Source organism: Pseudophryne corroboree, chromosome 3 (genome assembly GCF_028390025.1).
Source record: "Pseudophryne corroboree isolate aPseCor3 chromosome 3, aPseCor3.hap2, whole genome shotgun sequence".
Lineage (NCBI taxonomy): Eukaryota > Metazoa > Chordata > Amphibia > Anura > Myobatrachidae > Pseudophryne > Pseudophryne corroboree.
Genome location: NC_086446.1, coordinates 169,239,291 through 169,256,740, shown reverse-complemented (window position 1 = coordinate 169,256,740; position 17,450 = coordinate 169,239,291). Strand labels below are relative to the sequence as shown.

The window sequence follows — 17,450 nt, the reverse complement described above, 5'->3', positions numbered from 1 at the left end:
GGCCTAACCTCTGTGGGTAACCTTAATTGGGGATAATATAATGAAGTATCCTCTGCTGAGAATAACAGAATTTTCTGTGAAAGTCAGGGTGGTTTTGAAGTATAAGTATTCAAGCCCCACAACCGTGCCTCGCACCCCACCTCGTTCCTTAAAATGCACTTGCCCAGATAATGCAGGTTGTCTCAGATATCACCTCTGACATGGGGGGTCATTCCGAGTTGATCGCTAGTGAAAAATGTTCGCAGCGATTAAGTGAGAAAGCGGCACTTCTGCGCATGCGTCGCAGTGCGCATGCGCGATGTACTTTCACAACGGCCGATGTACTTTTACACAAGGTGTAGCGACGCATTTCAGTCGCAATGTCAGCCGCAGAGTGATTGACAGGAAAGGGGCATTTCTTGGTGTCAACTGACCGTTTTCAGAGAGTGTTCGAAAAAACGTAGGCGTGGCTGGCCGAACGCAGGGCGTGTTTGTGACGTCAAATCTGGAACTGAACAGTCTGAAGTGATCGCAAGCTAGGGGTAGGTCTGGAGCTACTCTGAAACTGCCCAAATTATTTTTGTAGCCGCTCTGCGATCCTTTCGTTCGCACTTCTGCTAAGCTAAAATACACTCCCAGAGGGCGGAGGTTTAGTTTTTGCACGGCTGCTAAAAGCTGATATCCAGCGATCAACTCGGAATGACCCCCATCTAACGGTATATATTGAGAAAGGGTGATGCAGCCCTTGCAGAGGGGTTCAACATATGATTGAGGCTATTAGGGATATTTTACAAATATCTGAGAAGGCTCCTATTCAGGATAAAGGATCTTATTGTAATGTTAAAATCCTTGATACCTTCCCGGCATCTAAGGAGTTAAACTCCCTAGGCAGTAAATCCCTAAAAGGTATCTACATTGTCAAAGAAGGTGGTCCCCTGTCCCTAGCACAGCCTCCCTAAAGGATTAGCTGATCGCATACTGAGACTACTCTCAAATCACTGTACAGTATTACATGCATGACAGAGACTGACTATTCCTTGTACACGGAGTGGTATGGGCACCTTACTTGATGATTTAGATTCCATGTAAAGGAGTGACATTGTCTTGTTTTTATGTCACATACAGGATTCTGCAGACTTCATGGTGGTGACCATGTAGAAAATTGGCCCACTTAACTGCAAGGACCTCAACTATGACAGTTTCGGCGCACAGGGGGCTGTGACTACGCCAGTGGACTGCAGATATAGAATCCAAGGAAGCTGTGGGAAGTCTGCCCTTCACAGGTAAGGCCCTGTTTAGGGGGGCACTGCATATGTGGAGATCCAACACAACTGCGGGTAAGTCGACATGTCTTTTTTCCGCACCTACACCGGCTAGAAAATTATATCCTACACCTACACTGCAGTTCCTTCGGGCTGCAGAGTCAACACTGCCTAGGGATCAGGCAGGTGGGGGTGGATATATGATTCTTCAGTCACGACAGAGAAATATATTGCCTAGACCCCTGGGTAAACGATATAGGGCCCAGGGGTACAGACTGGAGTTGTCAAGAACTCTCACCTCCATAGATTCTTCAAATAAGGCTTATTGGCTTCTTAGACAGAAGGTACAATCCTTCAGGAAGCTATGCAGAACTTGGTACAAACACATATCATTGTTCCAGTTCCTCCTCACAAGACAGGTTACTACTCTGACCTGTTTGGGGTACCACAACCCGACGGTTCACTAAGACCAATATTGAACCCTTCTTGAGGGTGTTTGAGTTCAAGATGGTTTCTCTGAGAGCGGTGATCTCAGATCAGGGGAAGGGGAAATTTCTAGTACCTCTGGATGTCAGGGCTCAGTACCTACACACTCCGCTCTGGCCTCTTCACCAGGCCTATTAAAAAGGGACTGTCACTATCGGTTACAGGCACTGCCAATGGCGTCGCCACAACACTGAGGGCATTCACTAAAGCTACGGTAGAGTTTATACTCCTCCTCCGCAAGCAAGGAGTAGACATCATATCTGGTGGTTCCCCAACATCTTCCAGGGTTAGACTGTCGCACAGTATTCCTATCTCATCTCAACTACTCAAGGATCATAGGGATCCTGCATCTTCCTAAATCTCTTTTGGAGCCAAAAGGAGTTTGCCCTTTCGGAGGATGCTATTCGAGGTTTCTACCAGTAGAGAAAGAGTGGGTGACACAATCCTGGGTCCAGCATGTCCTAAAGCCAGCCCGGATATCGGTTTGTCAGTGCATTGCCTGCTAGAAGGAGTTGGTAGCCTCCTGCGAGGCTTTGAAGCTCGGAAAATCCCATGTAAGATTCTTCCAGCTGGATCTCTTGAAAAAGTGGTCCGGATCACATCTTCAGCACTCCAGCGAATGCGCCTGTAGCAGTAAACTGGAATTTCTTCCTCTGGTGCCTGCAGACTTCTCACCTGCTCGAAGGCCGCAGGTTCAGGATTCCATATGGGATCTTCCAAGGCATAGGTGCGAGCCTCAGAGATGGGAGAGCAGTCTCCAGGTGGGCACATTGTTGGCCTTAGCTTCTGCTAGACGTGTGTCGGCATTGGGGGATTTGTCGTGTACGAACCCCTACTTAATCTTCTATGAGGATAGAGCTGAGCTCAGTAGTATTAAATGCTGAACTATAGTCAATAAAAAGTATTCTAACATACGAGTTAGGCCTTTCCAGATGACAAAGAGAGGAGTGGACAACAGAGTTTAATGCATCTTCCGTTGACCTCTTTTGTCTATATGCGAATTGATATCTATCAAAATCAGGGGGGATAAAACTCTTCATACGTGATAAAACTAATCTCTCAAAACATTTCATGATTAACGGGGTCAAAGCAATTGGTCTATAATCATTTAAGTCTGTAACCTTAGATGTTTTTGGAACCGGAATTACTACTGTGTTTTTAAAACAAGCAGGGACTAAACACTGTGAAAGAGAGTTTAAAAATATAGGTAAAAATGTAACTAATTCCATCAACACACCCTTTCAATACTTTCCCTGGTATACCATCCGGACCAGGTGCTTTCTGGACACTAACACCTAACAGACAATTTCTGACTTCATCCTCAGAAAAAGCTAATGCCTTATCAGAATAGCACGTTGGCAAATTAGTAGCAGCAGTTTGATTAGCTCTATCAAAACGGGCATAAAAATAATTCAATTCCTCAAAAAAACATCAGTGCGCCCATCAGATGAGGATTTCACCTTCCAGTTCGTCAGACTCCGGATTCCATTCCACATGCTTCTAGAGTCCAAATCATTCTCAAACTTAGACTCAATTCTTGCTGCATAATCCCTTTTTGCTCTAATTCCTTTTTTAAGTGTTTATCTAGATACTCTATAAACTGCCTGATCGTTAGCCTTAAAGGCTTGATTCCTAGCATTCAGTAATGAACGCACCTCCCCGTTCATCCACGGCTTCTCATTCTCACAGGACTTTGTTTGTCCTGTAAGATCCCAAGAAAATTGGGTGTCCTGCTTCTTAGCAGAAGATTTCTCGCTGGATCAGGTTCACTATCCAGCATGCGTATTCTACGGCGGGATTGCCGTGTCTGAAATCTGTTAAGGCCCACTCTACTCGTGAGGTGGGTTCTTCCTGAGCAGCTGCCCGGGGTGTCTCGGCTTTACAATTTTGCCGAGCGGCTACTTGGTCAGGGTTGAACACGTTTGCTAAGTTCTACAAGTTCAATACTTTGACCAAACTCCGCACTCTCCCTCCCATTCTGGGAGCTTTGGTACATCCCCATGGTACTAATATGGACCCCAGCATCCTCAAGGACGTAAGAGAAAATAGGATTTTAATTACCTACTGGTAAATCCTTTTCTCGTAGTCCGTAGAGGATGCTGGGCGCCCGCCCAGTGCTTTTTCCTGCATTACTACTTGGTTAAGTATTGGTTCAGCCGTTGCTGTTCCTCTTTCAGGGTGTAGTATGGTATGCCGGCGGCCGGGCTCCCGGCGACCAGCATACCGGCGCCGGGAGCCCGACCACCGGCATACCGACAGTGTGGCAAGCGCAAAGGAGCTCCTTGCGAGCTCGCCACGCTGCGGGCATGGTGGCGCGCTCCACACTATTTATTCTCCCTCCAATGGGGTTGTGGACCCCCACGAGGGAGAATAGCTGTCGGTATGCCGGGTGTCGGGATCCCGGCGCCGGTATACTGTGCGCCGGGATCCCGACATTCGGCATACTGAAGACCACCCCCTCTTTCATGCATGGTTAGTTTGGTTTCTTCAGGTTACATGCTAATTGGCATGTTTGCTTCATGTTTCATGCTTGATAACATGGTTTTTTCATGTTGCATGATGGTTGGCGTGATTTCTTCATTTTTCATCCTGGTTGGCATGATTTCTTCATGTTGCCTGCTGGTTGACATGGTTTCATGAGGTTTTGCATGATTTCTTCATGGTGCATGCTGGTTAGCATAGTTTCTCCATGTGGCATGCTGGTCTGCATGGTTTTTTCAATTCGGTGTGAATCTCACCACTATCTGTGTTAATTCCTTCTCTCGAAGTTGTCCGTCTCCTCGGGCACAGTTTGTAGCCTGAATCTGGTAGGAGGAGCATAGAGTCAGGAGCCAGCCCACACTATCAAACTCTTAAAGTGGCCATGGCTCCTGGTGGACCCGTCTATACCCCATGGTACTAATATGGACCCCAGCATCCTCTATGGACTACGAGAAAAGATTTACCGGTAGGTAATTAAAATCCTATTTTCTTCTAACTTTATCATACACGTGGACTACAATTAGAAATAGTAACCTGTGCCAAGTGCAGCGGTAGCAGATCAAGGCACCATGGGGCTAATTCAGACCTGATCACTCGCTAGCTGTTTTTTGCAGTCCTGCGTTCACATAGTCGCCGCCCACCAGGGAATGTATTTTAGCTGTGCAGGTGTGCGATCGCATGTGCAGCCGAGCGGTACAAAAAGATTTTGTGCAGTTTCTGAGTTGTTGCCCAGAACATACTCAGCCGCTGCAATCACTTCAGTCTGTCTAGCGCCGGAATTGACGTCAGGACCCTCCCTGCAAACGCTTGGACACGCCTGCGTTTTGCCAACCACTCCCTGAACATGGCCAGTTGACACCCACAAACGCCTTCTTCCTGTCTTATCTCCTTGCGATTGGTTGTGCGAATGGATTCTTCGTAAAACCCATTGCACAGAGGCGATCCGCTTTGTACCTCTGCAACAAACCTGCGCATTGTGGTGAATATGCATGCCCAGTTTAGACCTGATCGCAGCGCTGCAAAAAACCCTAGCGAGCGATCACGTCTGAATGACCCCCCCTTGTTCGAAGCTATGCGATGGCATGTGGTACACTAATTGGGGTTGCCTGTGCTGTGTCAGTGAAAATTAAACTAAAAAAATATTGTCAATCTTTTTCTGTGTCGACCATTTTCCATGTCAACCTTTGCACCATTGGTATCGACCTATTCATTGAAGACCTTCTTGAACCGTATCCATTCTGTGTGTGACTGCAGGTCTATCTACATATGAAATGCTATGTTACAGTGTTTTTCTGGAAAACAGACACACTGTATTGTACTGTAGCATTTTTTATGCAGATACAGCTGCAAATGTACAGAGAATATTGATATGCTGCATATAATTTTAATCAGCAAAGTGCTTATGCGTTTATTCTTATAAGACGAACAAGCGTTTTCAGCAACAACAACAAAAAAGATGCCGGACGTTAGCAGAGCTGCCCAGAAACTCCTGGCTAACTCACAAATTAGTTATAACGAATCTGCACCAAAACATATTTAAGATTTAATTTTGTATTTTAACAGTGTAAGCTATAATACAATAAATCTTATTCTCTTTTCTAATTGATAACGCAACTATTAAAAACATAATATACTTAAAAGATCTGATGCATAGTTCAATGCACACCCGTTGGAGTTGTCATGCACTGAATTATCCAATAATTTTCAAAACATACAAAATATGTCCATGTATAGCAAAGTTCAGACTGGTTATATGGCCCTGATTGATTTCTTATAGGAAATATCCTCAATAATCTGCACATTAATGGGCTACAAACTCTAACCTCATGAACATTATGATTAGAACAAGAAGGCGAAAGTTTATTTTGCACTCGGGACCAGTTATTCTAACTGTGGCTTACTCCATCTACCATTGGCAACAGTATAGTAGAATACCCTCTGTTTAAAACTAACTTTTATTAATATATATGAAAAATGTGTGAAATACACCTATGGTACAATTATAGCAATGAATTTTGGTGGTCATTCCGAGTTGATCGCAGCCAGCAACTTTTTGCTGCTGCTGCGATCAATAGTCCACGCCTATGGGGGAGTGTATTTTAGCTTAGCAGGGCTGCGATCACTTGTGCAGCCCTGCTAAGCTAAAAAAATTTAAAGCAGAAGAAGAGTACCTCTGGACATACTTACCCTGTGCGATGGATCCAGTGATGATGGGCACGGCTTTGACGTCACTCCTCCGCCGTCACTCCTCCGCCCTCCGTTCTCCTGGACACACCTGCGTTATACTCGCCACTCCCCGAAAACGCGCTCCAACGGTCCGGATCCAAGCCTCCTTGCTGTCAATCTTCTTATCGGTTGCCGCTGCGTCCGCTCCCGACGGAAGCCGCGACGTAACCTGGCGACCCCTGTCGCCGGGCAACGTTGCGCACAAACCCTGCGCCCGCCGCGCATTCCGCACTCGCTCGCACAGCAGCGAAAAACCGCTGCGTGTGAACGGGTCAGAATGACCCCCTTTATTGTAACATCACAAATAACTCTAAATGGTTAACGTGATGAGGTACTCCTCATTACTATACATGCCCACCTTAGGGGGTCATTCTGAGTTGATTGCTCTGTAGCTGTTTTTAGCAGCCGTGCGAACGCATAGTTGCCGCCCACGGGGGAGTGTATTTTAGCCTTGCAAGCGTGCGATGGCATGTGCAGCCAAGCTGTGCAAAAACATTTTGTGCAGTTACTGAGTAGCTCTGAACTTACTCAGCCACTGCGATCACTTCAGCCTGTCCGGGGCCGGAATTGACGTCGGACACCGGCCCTACAAACGCTTGGACATGCCTGCGTTTTTCTAAACACTCCCAGAAAACGGTCAGTTGACACCCATAAACGCTTTCTTCCTGTCAGTCTTTTTGCAAATGGATTCTTCGTAAATCCCAAAGCACAGGAACGATCCGCTTTCTACCAGCGCAACGCGCCTGCATGCGCAGTTCTGACCTGATCGCAGCACAGCGAAAAAACTTAGTATGCGATCAGGTCAGAATGATCCCCATAGTGTTCATTCTAGCACCCTGCACCTGTCACAATCCGTTCAGTTCCTCTTTCTTGCCTGGGGTGTCGCTTTCTGCTTTTGTGCTTCTGACACACTATGGACTGTGGGGGTCATTACATCCTGATCGCACGCTGCGCTTCTTCACAGCCGTGCGATCGGGTCGGAATTGCGCATGCGCGGCGGCCGCATTGCGCAGGCACGTTGTTGCCCGGCGACGGCCGTTGCCATACAGTGACACCGCTAGCGAAGAAAGCGGTCGCAGCTGCGAGCGCAAGAAGATTGACAGGAGGAAGGCGGATCCGGGTGGCAATTCACCGTTTTTGGGGAGTGGTGATTCCAACGCAGGCGTGTCCAGGTGTTTGGAGGGCGGATGTCTGACATCAATTCCGGGACCTGCATCGCTGGATCGATCGCACAGGGTAAGTAACTCTTACCCTGGTTTTGTTTTACAGGAAACATTTTCTCTTACGTCCTAGAGGATGCTGGGGACTCCGTAAGGACCATGGGGATAGACGGGCTCCTCCCTCTATGCCCCTCCTCCAGACCTCAGTTTGATACTGTGCCCAGAGGCGACTGGGTGCATTACAGGGAGCTCTCCTGAGTTTCCTGAAAATAAATAATTTTTGTTAGGTTTTTTTTTTTTCAGGGAGCCTGCTGGCAACAGGCTCCCTACATCGAGGGACTGAGGAGAGAGAGAACTGCTAGGCTCTGCTTCTTAGGCTACTGGACACCATTAGCTACAGAGGGAGTCGGAACGCAGGTCTCTCCTAGCTGTTCGTCCCGGAGCCGCGCCGCCGTCTTCCTCACAGAGCCGGAAGATAGAAGCCAAGTGAGTATAAGAAGAAAGAAGACTTCAGAAAATTGTGTCTTCAACAAGTGGTGGTCAAAGTCCCCCTGCTGCAGCAGGGGATGGGGTATTACTCAACCCTGTTTGTAGTCCCGAAACCGGACGGTTCGGTCAGGCCCATTTTGACTTTAAAATCCTTAAACCTATACTTAAAAAGGTTCAAGTTCAAGATGGAGTCGCTCAGAGCGGTCATAGCCAGCCTGGAAGGGGGGTGATTATATGGTGTCCCTGGACATAAAGGATGCATACCTTCATGTCCCCATATATCTGCCTCATCAGGCGTTCCTGAGGTTTGCTGTACAGGATTGTGATTACCAATTTCAGACGTTGCCGTTTGGGCTTTCCACGGCCCCGAGGATTTTCACCAAGGTAATGGCGGAAATGATGGTGCTCCTGCGCAAGCAGGGTGTCACAATTATCCTATACTTGGACGATCTCCTAATAAAAGCGAGATCGAGAGAACAGTTGCTGAACAGCGTATCACTCTCCCTGAGGGTGTTGCAACAGCACGGCTGGATTCTCAATATCCCGAAGTCGCAGTTGATTCCAACGACTCGTTTGCCCTTCTTAGGCATGATTCTGGATACAGACCAGAAAAGGGTTTATCTTCTGATGGAAAAGGCCCAAGAACTCATGTCTTTGGTCAGGGACCTATTGAAGCCAACGAGGGTGTCGGTGCATCACTGCACTCAAGTTCTGGGAAAGATGGTGGCGACTTACGAGGCCATTCCATTCGGCAGGTTCCATGCGAGAACGTTTCAATGGGACCTTCTGGACAAGTGGTCCGGGTCACATCTACAGATTCATCAGATGATCACCCTGTCCCCCAGGGCCAGGGTATCTCTCCTGTGGTGGCTGCAGAGTGCTCACCTTCTGGAGGGTCGCAAGTTCGGCATTCAGGACTGGGTTCTGGTAACCACGGACGCGAGCCTCCGAGGTTGGGGTGCAGTCACACAGGGAAGAAACTTCCAGGGTCTCTGGTCAAGCCAGGAGGCTTGTCTTCACGTCAACGTATTGGAGTTGAGGGCCATATACAACGCCCTTCGACAAGCGGAAAATTTTGCTTCGCGACCTACCGGTTCTGATCCAGTCAGACTACATCACCGCAGTGGCCCATGTAAACCGCCAAGGCGGAACAAAGAGCAGAGTGGCAATGGCGGAAGCCACCAGGATTCTTCGCTGGGCGGAAAATCATGTAAGCGCCCTGACAGCAGTCTTCATTCTGGGAGTAGACAACTGGGAAGCAGACTTCCTCAGCAGACATGATCTACATCCAGGAGAGTGGGGACTTCATCAGTAAGTCTTTGCAGAGATTGCAAGTCGGTGGGGACTGCCTCAGATAGACAAATGGCGTCACGCCTCAACAAGAAACTACTGAAATGTTGCGCCAGGTCGAGGGACCTCAGGCAGTGGCGGTGGACGCCCTGGTGACTCCATGGGTGTTTCAGTCAGTCTATGTGTTCCCTCCTCTTCCGCTCATCTCAAAGATATTGAGAATCATAAGACGAAGAGGAGTACAGACAATTCTCATTGTTCCAGATTGGCGCGAAGGGCCTGGTATCCGGATCTGCAGGAAATGCTCACAGAAGATCCGTGGCCCCTTCCTCTCCGAGAGGACCTGTTACAACAGGGGCCCTGTCTGTTCCAAGACTTACCGCGGCTACGTTTGACGGCATGGCGGTTGAACGCCGGATCCTTGCGGAAAAGGGCTTTCCGGATGAGGTCATTCCTACTCTGATAAAGGCTAGGAAAGACGTGACAGCGAAACATTATCACCGTATATGGAGAAAGTATGCATCTTGGTGTGAGTCCAGGAATGCTCCTCCGGAAGAATTCCATTTGGGCCGTTTCCTTCACTTCCTACAAACGGGAGTGAATTTGGGCCTAAAATTAGGCTCTGTTAAGGTTCAGATTTCGGCCCTATCCATTTTCTTTCAGAAGGAACTGGCTTCTCTCCCAGAAGTCCAGACTTTTGTGAAGGGAGTGCTGTATATCCAGCCTCCTTTTGTACCTCCAGTGGCACCCTGGGACCTTAACGTGGTGTTGCGGTTCCTTAAGTCTCACTGGTTTGAACCACTTAAAATGGTGGAATTAAAATATCTCACTTGGAAAGTGGTCATGTTGTTGGCCTTGGCATCGGCAAGGCGAGTGTCGGAGTTGGCGACTTTATCTCACAAAATCCCCTATCTGATTTTCCATGTGGATAGAGCAGAGTTGCGGACTCGTCCTCAATTTTTACCCAAGGTGGTTTCTTCTTTTCATATGAACCAACCTATTGTGGTACCTGTGACTACACGGGACTTGGAGGATTCAGAGTCCCTTGATGTGGTCAGGGCATTGAAAATTTATGTGGCCAGAACGGCCCGGGTTAGGAAAACAGAGACACTGTTTGTCCTGTACGCAGCCGACAAGGTTGGCGCTCCTGCTTCGAAGCAGACTATTGCTCGCTGGATCTGTAGCACGATTCAGCAGGCTCATTCTACGGCTGGATTGCCGTTACCAAATTCTGTAAAGGCCCATTCAACTAGGAAGGTGGGCTTTTCTTGAGCGGCTGCCCGAGGTGTCTCGGCTTTACAGCTGTGCCGAGCTGCTACTTGGTCGGGTTCAAACACCTTTGCGAAGTTCTACAAGTTTGATACCCTGGCTGATGAGGACCTCATGTTTGCTCAATCGGTGCTGCAGAGTCATCCGCACTCTCCCGCCCGTTTTGGAGCTTTGGTATAATCCCCATGGTCCTTACGGAGTCCCCAGCATCCTCTAGGACGTAAGAGAAAATAAGATTGTAAACCTACCGGTAAATCTTTTTCTCCTAGTCCGTAGAGGATGCTGGGCGCCCGTCCCAGTGCGGACTACATCTGCAAGACTTGTATTTAGTTTTTGCTTACTTAAGGGTTATGTTACAGTTTTGATCAGTCTCGGTCTGATGCTGTTTAGTTTCATGCTGTTAACTGGTTCGGATATTCCATGTTATACGGTGTGGATGGTGTGGGCTGGTATGAATCTTGCCCTTGCCACAGTTTCTCTAACTGAGGTTTGGAAGAGGGGCATAGAGGGAGGAGCCAGTGCACACCCATATCTAAAGTTCTTTTTAGTGCCCATGTCTCCTGCGAAGCCCGTCTGTCCCCATGGTCCTTACGGAGTCCCCAGCATCCTCTACGGACTAGGAGAAAAAGATTTACCGGTAGGTTTAAAATCTTATTTTTTTGGATAGCAGGGCTGCACAAGTGTTCGCAGCCCTGCTATGCAGAAATACACTCCCCCATAGGTGGCGTCTAGTTGATCACACGGGCAGCAAAAAGTTGCTATGTGCGATCAACTCTGAATGATCCCCTGTGTGTCAACACTGCAATAAAGGCCAGAGTGTGCTATAAGCACCAGAGCAGAGAGTGACACCCCAGGCAGGAAAGAGGAACTGCACGGGTTGTGATTGGTGCAGGGTGCTAGAATGAACACTACACCTTCACTAACTTCAGTCAGAGTCTAATGTGCCAGCATGGCTAGTTGAAGAATTGGTGACTCTGCAGCAGTCAAAGGGCATTAGCACAATGTGGTTTTACACACATGTCCTAATCTTGGGAATTAGACACTCACAAAGTATATGATGTTATGGTATCACTCCAATTGACTTGGCTGGAGGTGCAGGTTGCCGGCCAAACTCAGATGCTTTTTTAAATTGGCAATCATTTACAAGGCAAAACCATGCCTTGTAAATGATTGCAGCTTAAAAAAAAAATTCAGAGTTTGGCTGGCAATCCGCACCTCCGGCCAACTCAGGCGGCATTACATCCGGCCCATGGTGGTTGATCCTGTGCATAGCAGGCTGTGTCTCCTGCCAACTGGTCAATTTTCAGCAGATTTGGGTGACTCGCACAGCAGCAGAGACTCGCACAGCAGCCAAGCAGCCAGTCACTATTGTTAGCGCCGGTGTCCCAACGCGCCGCATTACAGGGAAGTAGATGCACTCATTAAATTACAGCTCCCAGCAGTCCTTAGCGCTGGCATGCTTCGGCGCTATGGGCTGCTGGGAGGTGTAGTTTATTTAGTGCGTCTACTTCCCTGTAATGCAGCTCGTTGGGACATCGGCACTAACAATAGTGACTGGCTGGAAGAACTGACTGACTCGCTGAATCAATGTAAAAGGTGAGAGTGCTGTTCAGTGTCAGTGACACTGCACACCCACTGCACTGCACAGCACTGTCACCTTTTACATTGATTCAGCGTCTAGACATTACCCTCCGCGATATCACCCACTCTATCCGTTACATTGGCCTTCTCGGGGCTTCCAGGTCGGCAACCCAGGTGCTGTGTTGCGGAGTCAGGGCCTCTGTGGATCTGGGCGCAGCTGTGACGGGGAGGCACTTCTGTGACATCATGCTTAGAAGAGGCTTCGGGGCTCAGAGAGCATGCGGCGCAGGGAAGGGCTATGAAAGCCTTCTGCTGTGCCGCTATCCTACACATCTATGCCGGTGGCCGCAGCAGCTTTTGTTCCACCTGCGCCGTGGCTAGGGAGTGGGGATTGTTGATGCTGGAGGGGGCAGGCGGACTGACAGCAGGACATAGGGGGTAATTCCAAGGTGATCGCAGCAGGAATTTTGTTAGCAGTTGGGCAAAACCATGGCCCTCATTCCGAGTTGTTCGCTCGCAAGCTGCTTTTAGCAGCATTGCACACGCTAAGCCGCCGCCTACTGGGAGTGAATCTTAGCTTAGCAAAATTGCGAACGAAAGATTCTCTAAATTGCGAATAGAAATTTCTTAGCAGTTTCTGAGTAGCTCGACACTTACTCTGCCACTGCGATCAGTTCAGTCAGTTTCGTTCCTGATTTGACGTCACAAACACACCCAGCGTTCGCCCAGACACTCCCCCGTTTCTCCAGCCACTCCCGCATTTTTCCCAGAAACGGCAGCGTTTTTTCACACACTCCCATAAAACGGCCAGGTTCCGCCCAGAAACACCCACTTCCTGTCAATCACATTACGATCACCAGAACGAAGAAAAAACCTTGTAATGCCGTGAGTAAAATACCAAACTTCTTAGCAAATTTACTTGGCGCAGTCGCAGTGCGAACATTGCGCATGCGCAATTAGCAGAAAATCGCTGCGATGCGAAGAAAATTACCGAGCGAACAACTCGGATTGAGGGCCCATGTGCACTGCAGGGGAGACAGATATAACATGTGCAGAGAGAGATAGATTTGGGTGTGGTGAGTTCAATCTGCAATCTAAATTGCAGTGTAAACATAAAGCAGCCAGTATTTACCCTGCACAGAAACAAAATAACCCACCCAAATCTAACTCCCTCTGCAAATGTTATATCTGCCCCCCCCTGCAGTGCACATGGTTTTGCCCAACTGCTAAAAAATTTCCTGGAATTACCCCCATAGGACGCTGCAGTAAAAAGATTCCCCCCCCCCCCCCCCCCCCCATCTACAGCGCAGAGACTTGCTGCAGATGCAGTGGAATACCCTCCAGCTGTACCTTTTTGGCAGATACAGTACCTTTTTTTTTTTTTTTTTTTTTTTTTTTTTTATGGTCTGTACCAATTTTTGGCTTTCCAATCCATTGAAAGTATTGGAAAAGGAGCGTAGCCATGCCACTTTACTCGTGGCCACGCCCCATTTTCAAATTTGTTCTGATTTTTATGTGTAAATTGTTGGAGGGTATGTTGCTGCAGATGCGGTGGGCCTATTTTGGGGTGTGGACCTGGAGCTGCAGCTCCATCAGCCCCATTGTTAATCCTGCAGCCAAAGGGCAGAGCCTCCCATTGGATGTAACCTGTGTTAGAGGGCGTTTCTCGCCCAATCAGCTGTGGACTTGGTGGGATAGACTTGCCGCTTACCAAATGAGCGCTCCTAGCCACGCCTAGCGTTATACACACAGTCACAGATCTGGGCTATTATTTAGGAGATTATTATTGTTATCATTTTGTGAGGAAGATTAGTCTAGCAGCTGCATTCAAAACATACTGCAGCGGTGAAAATCTGTTTAGTGAAAGACCAGTAATGAAAATATTGCAATAATCAATGTAGGCGATAAGTACACAAACAATGGCGTGGCTACAATAGGTGCAGGGAGTGCAGCTGCTATGGGGCCCAGCAGTTTCAATTTTGGATAGCTTGTCTTTGCTATATGAGGAGAAATAAGCAATCGTATGTGGTCAGCTTACATATGCCTGTGTGTCTAACCACTATATATATATTTTTTTTTTTCTTTTCTACAGGATGTTTAAATTAATCTCCAAATCTTCTGGGGGATAAAATAATGTCTATTTTTTTCACTGAACTTGGATGCATCAGAGCAAATGGCTGATTTTGAATGCTATGTAATGAGATATGGCCACAGAATATACATAGCCTCTGTATTTATCTGTAGATTTTAAGGAGTACAGTAAACACTGTCATGTCAAGGAGAAGCTATGACAGACCCTTACCTTTATATGCCTACACACCATACACAATCTTCATCTTCTCTTAAGAATGATCTTGTGACAAGCAGAGAAGAAAACCTCGGAGCTATTGATGCTTATTTCCCCACCGTTCATGGCCAGTATGCATCTCCTCATTTTATGGATGAAGTCTCAAGTGATGATGGCAACTTCACAGATAATGATATTGCAACAGATGATACAAAGATAGAATATATGCTACTTAATATTAAGGAGGAATCTGCCTCAGGTGATGAAGGGCATGTCACAGATCTCTATGCACCTGCAAACTGTACACAGTTATACTGTACATCTATACCTGTTAAGGAGGAATCTGTTTCATGTGATGAAGAAAATCTCACAGGTACTGATGTTTTTACCACAGATGACTCAAAGATAGAATACACTTTAGTTCACATTAAGGAGGAAGCCAGTTCAGATGAAAATGAAAGTTTCACAAATACTGATTTTTGTACTTCTATAGAACAGACCCAACACACATCGGCTTGTGGAGAGAAGCGCAACAACAATGTCCGCAGACCTCGGCCTGATGCAAATCGCTTTTCATGTTCTTTGTGTGGAAAGCATTTTAAGCATAATTCAAATTTAATTCTCCACAGGAGAATTCACACAGGAGAGAAGCCATTTTTATGTGCTGAATGTGGGAAAGGTTTTATCAGTAACTCGGAACTTGTTATGCATCAAAGAATTCACACTGGAGAGAAACCATATTCTTGCTCTGAATGTGGGAAAAGTTTTTCCCGCAAATCCTATTTGGTTAAACATCAGAGGATTCACACTGGCGATATGCCATGTATTTGCGCTGAATGTGGAAAACGTTTTAGACTTAAGGCACATCTGTCCAGACATCAGAAAATTCACACTGGAGAGAAACCATTTTCTTGCTCTGAATGTGGGAAATGTTTTATCAGTAACTCCGAGCTTGTTATACATCAAAGGAGTCACACAGGAGAGAAACCTTATTCATGTTTGTACTGCAAAAAATGTTTCATTAGTACCTCAGATCTTGTTGTGCATCAGAGGATTCATACAGGAGAAAAACCGTATTCATGTTCAGAATGTAAGAAGTGTTTTATTAGTAACTCGCATCTTGTTAGACATCAGAGAATTCATAAAGGAGATAAACCATATTTCTGTGCTGTATGTGGGAAATATTTTGTAAGTAATTCTGTTCTTGTTGCACATGAGAGAATTCATACCGGCGAGAAACCATTTCTTTGTTTAGAATGTGGGAAATGTTTTAACAGTAACTCTGTTCTAGCTATACATCAGAGAATCCATACAGGAGAGAAACCTTATTCCTGTTCTGAGTGTGGAGAATGTTTTAGGCACAACTCAAATCTTACCAGACATCAGAGAATTCACACTGGAGAGAAACCATATTGTTGTTCTGACTGTAACAAATGCTTTATCAGTAACTCCGATCTGGTTATACATCAGCAGAGAAATCACACCGGGGTAAAACCATATTGCTGTTCTGAATGTGGAAAAAGTTTTATCAGTAAGTCCGTTCTTGCTACACACAAGAAAATACACTCTGGAGAGAAAACCTGTTTTTGTGTGGAATGTGGGAAATGCTTTGGGCATAACTCCAATCTTATTAGACATCAAAGAATTCACTCTGGTGAAAAACCATATTCTTGCTCCGATTGTGGGAAACTGTTTGCCCAAAATTCACATCTTTCTAGTCACCGGAAAGTTCACAAAGGAGATAAATTATAATTGATGTTTTAGATTGGGGAAATATATTAGTACATTGATTCTTTTAAAGAATTTGAAAATGCCACAGTAGACTCTATTGGGGGCAATTCAGTTGCTAGTGCCAGTGGGATCAGATGCCAGTGGTACCCATTATTTCTTCTTGCATCCTCCTGAGATGGCGACCAGAAATCTGCCTAAAGTCGGGCTTTTGAGCACCCAAACTTGGCATGCAAAGTAGATAGCACAGGTTTAGCTTAACCCAGTGCATTTGAGTGCAACATGCGCAATAAGTAATTGGTGCCCATGGCACTTACACCCATTGACAAAAACAATTAAAATCCCCCCTCCATATTTGTGCATTGTAGGTAGGTTACCCCTTATACAGCTGTAGTTATATTTGTGTTTTGTGTGTAAGCATGTTCATCTGAACTCAGTTTATTTTAGTGATTCTAATTAAATTAAAGTGGCGGAGTAATTATGATTTGATGCATGTTCCACCTTGTACCCCATTAGCTGTATGTCTACAATACGTGTAAAAGAGCAAACCAGTCACTTTGTCTTACACTATCCATTGTAGATCTGCAATTCAAATACGGTTATCTTATTGACAGTATGTACTTTTAGAAAGTAAAAAGGAGCACACCTGTGTTGGAGAAAGCGTGAAAGTGCCCTGTATTTTCTGTTAAATGTGGATCCAAAATAAGATACATCATGCCCATCATAAACAGAATACACACAATACATACTTTTATTATTTGGAATGCCACATTAGTTATTGATTTAATCCAGTGTACCACAGAATGTGAAGGGAAGTCTCTTATCGGATAGTGTTCTGGCTAATTTCACAAAGTGTCTTCTTTTGCAAGTTATTGTTTCTCTTTAGAAATTTAAACGGCAGTAATATTAAGTGCAACCCATGCTGTGCCTTGCAATTAATATTATTGCTATATCATCATATTGTAGCCCTTTATATTAGAATTGGTCTTGTGGGGGGGGGGGGGGGGGGGTGGAATAAAGTATTGCATTAATTATTTTATAAGCATGTCTGTGATGCACAGTGATACGTGCATTAGCATTTCTGATGTTAACTTGTTCTAATCTTTTATTTTCAGTTAATATATTCTATGCATGCCTTTCACAAAACTCATGTTTTCCCAATTTTGTGAGAAAATATCTGTAGTTTTAAGTCTGCAGCAACTACTGTAACCG

At 46.1% G+C, this 17,450-nt stretch overlaps 1 protein-coding gene across 1 annotated transcript in view; it reads left to right on the top strand.

Annotated features, from left to right (window-relative positions):
• The window catches only part of LOC135055022 (gastrula zinc finger protein XlCGF26.1-like), a 41,178-nt gene extending 23,951 nt beyond the window's left edge, over window positions 1–17,227 (top strand). Inside the window, exon 2 of the mRNA XM_063958580.1 lies at window positions 14,316–17,227. Within this exon, the coding sequence (XP_063814650.1) occupies window positions 14,511–16,262 (1,752 nt within the window). The 5' untranslated portion in view covers window positions 14,316–14,510 and the 3' untranslated portion in view covers window positions 16,263–17,227. The remainder of the gene's footprint in view (window positions 1–14,315) is intronic.
• Window positions 17,228–17,450: the final 223 nt, after the last annotated feature.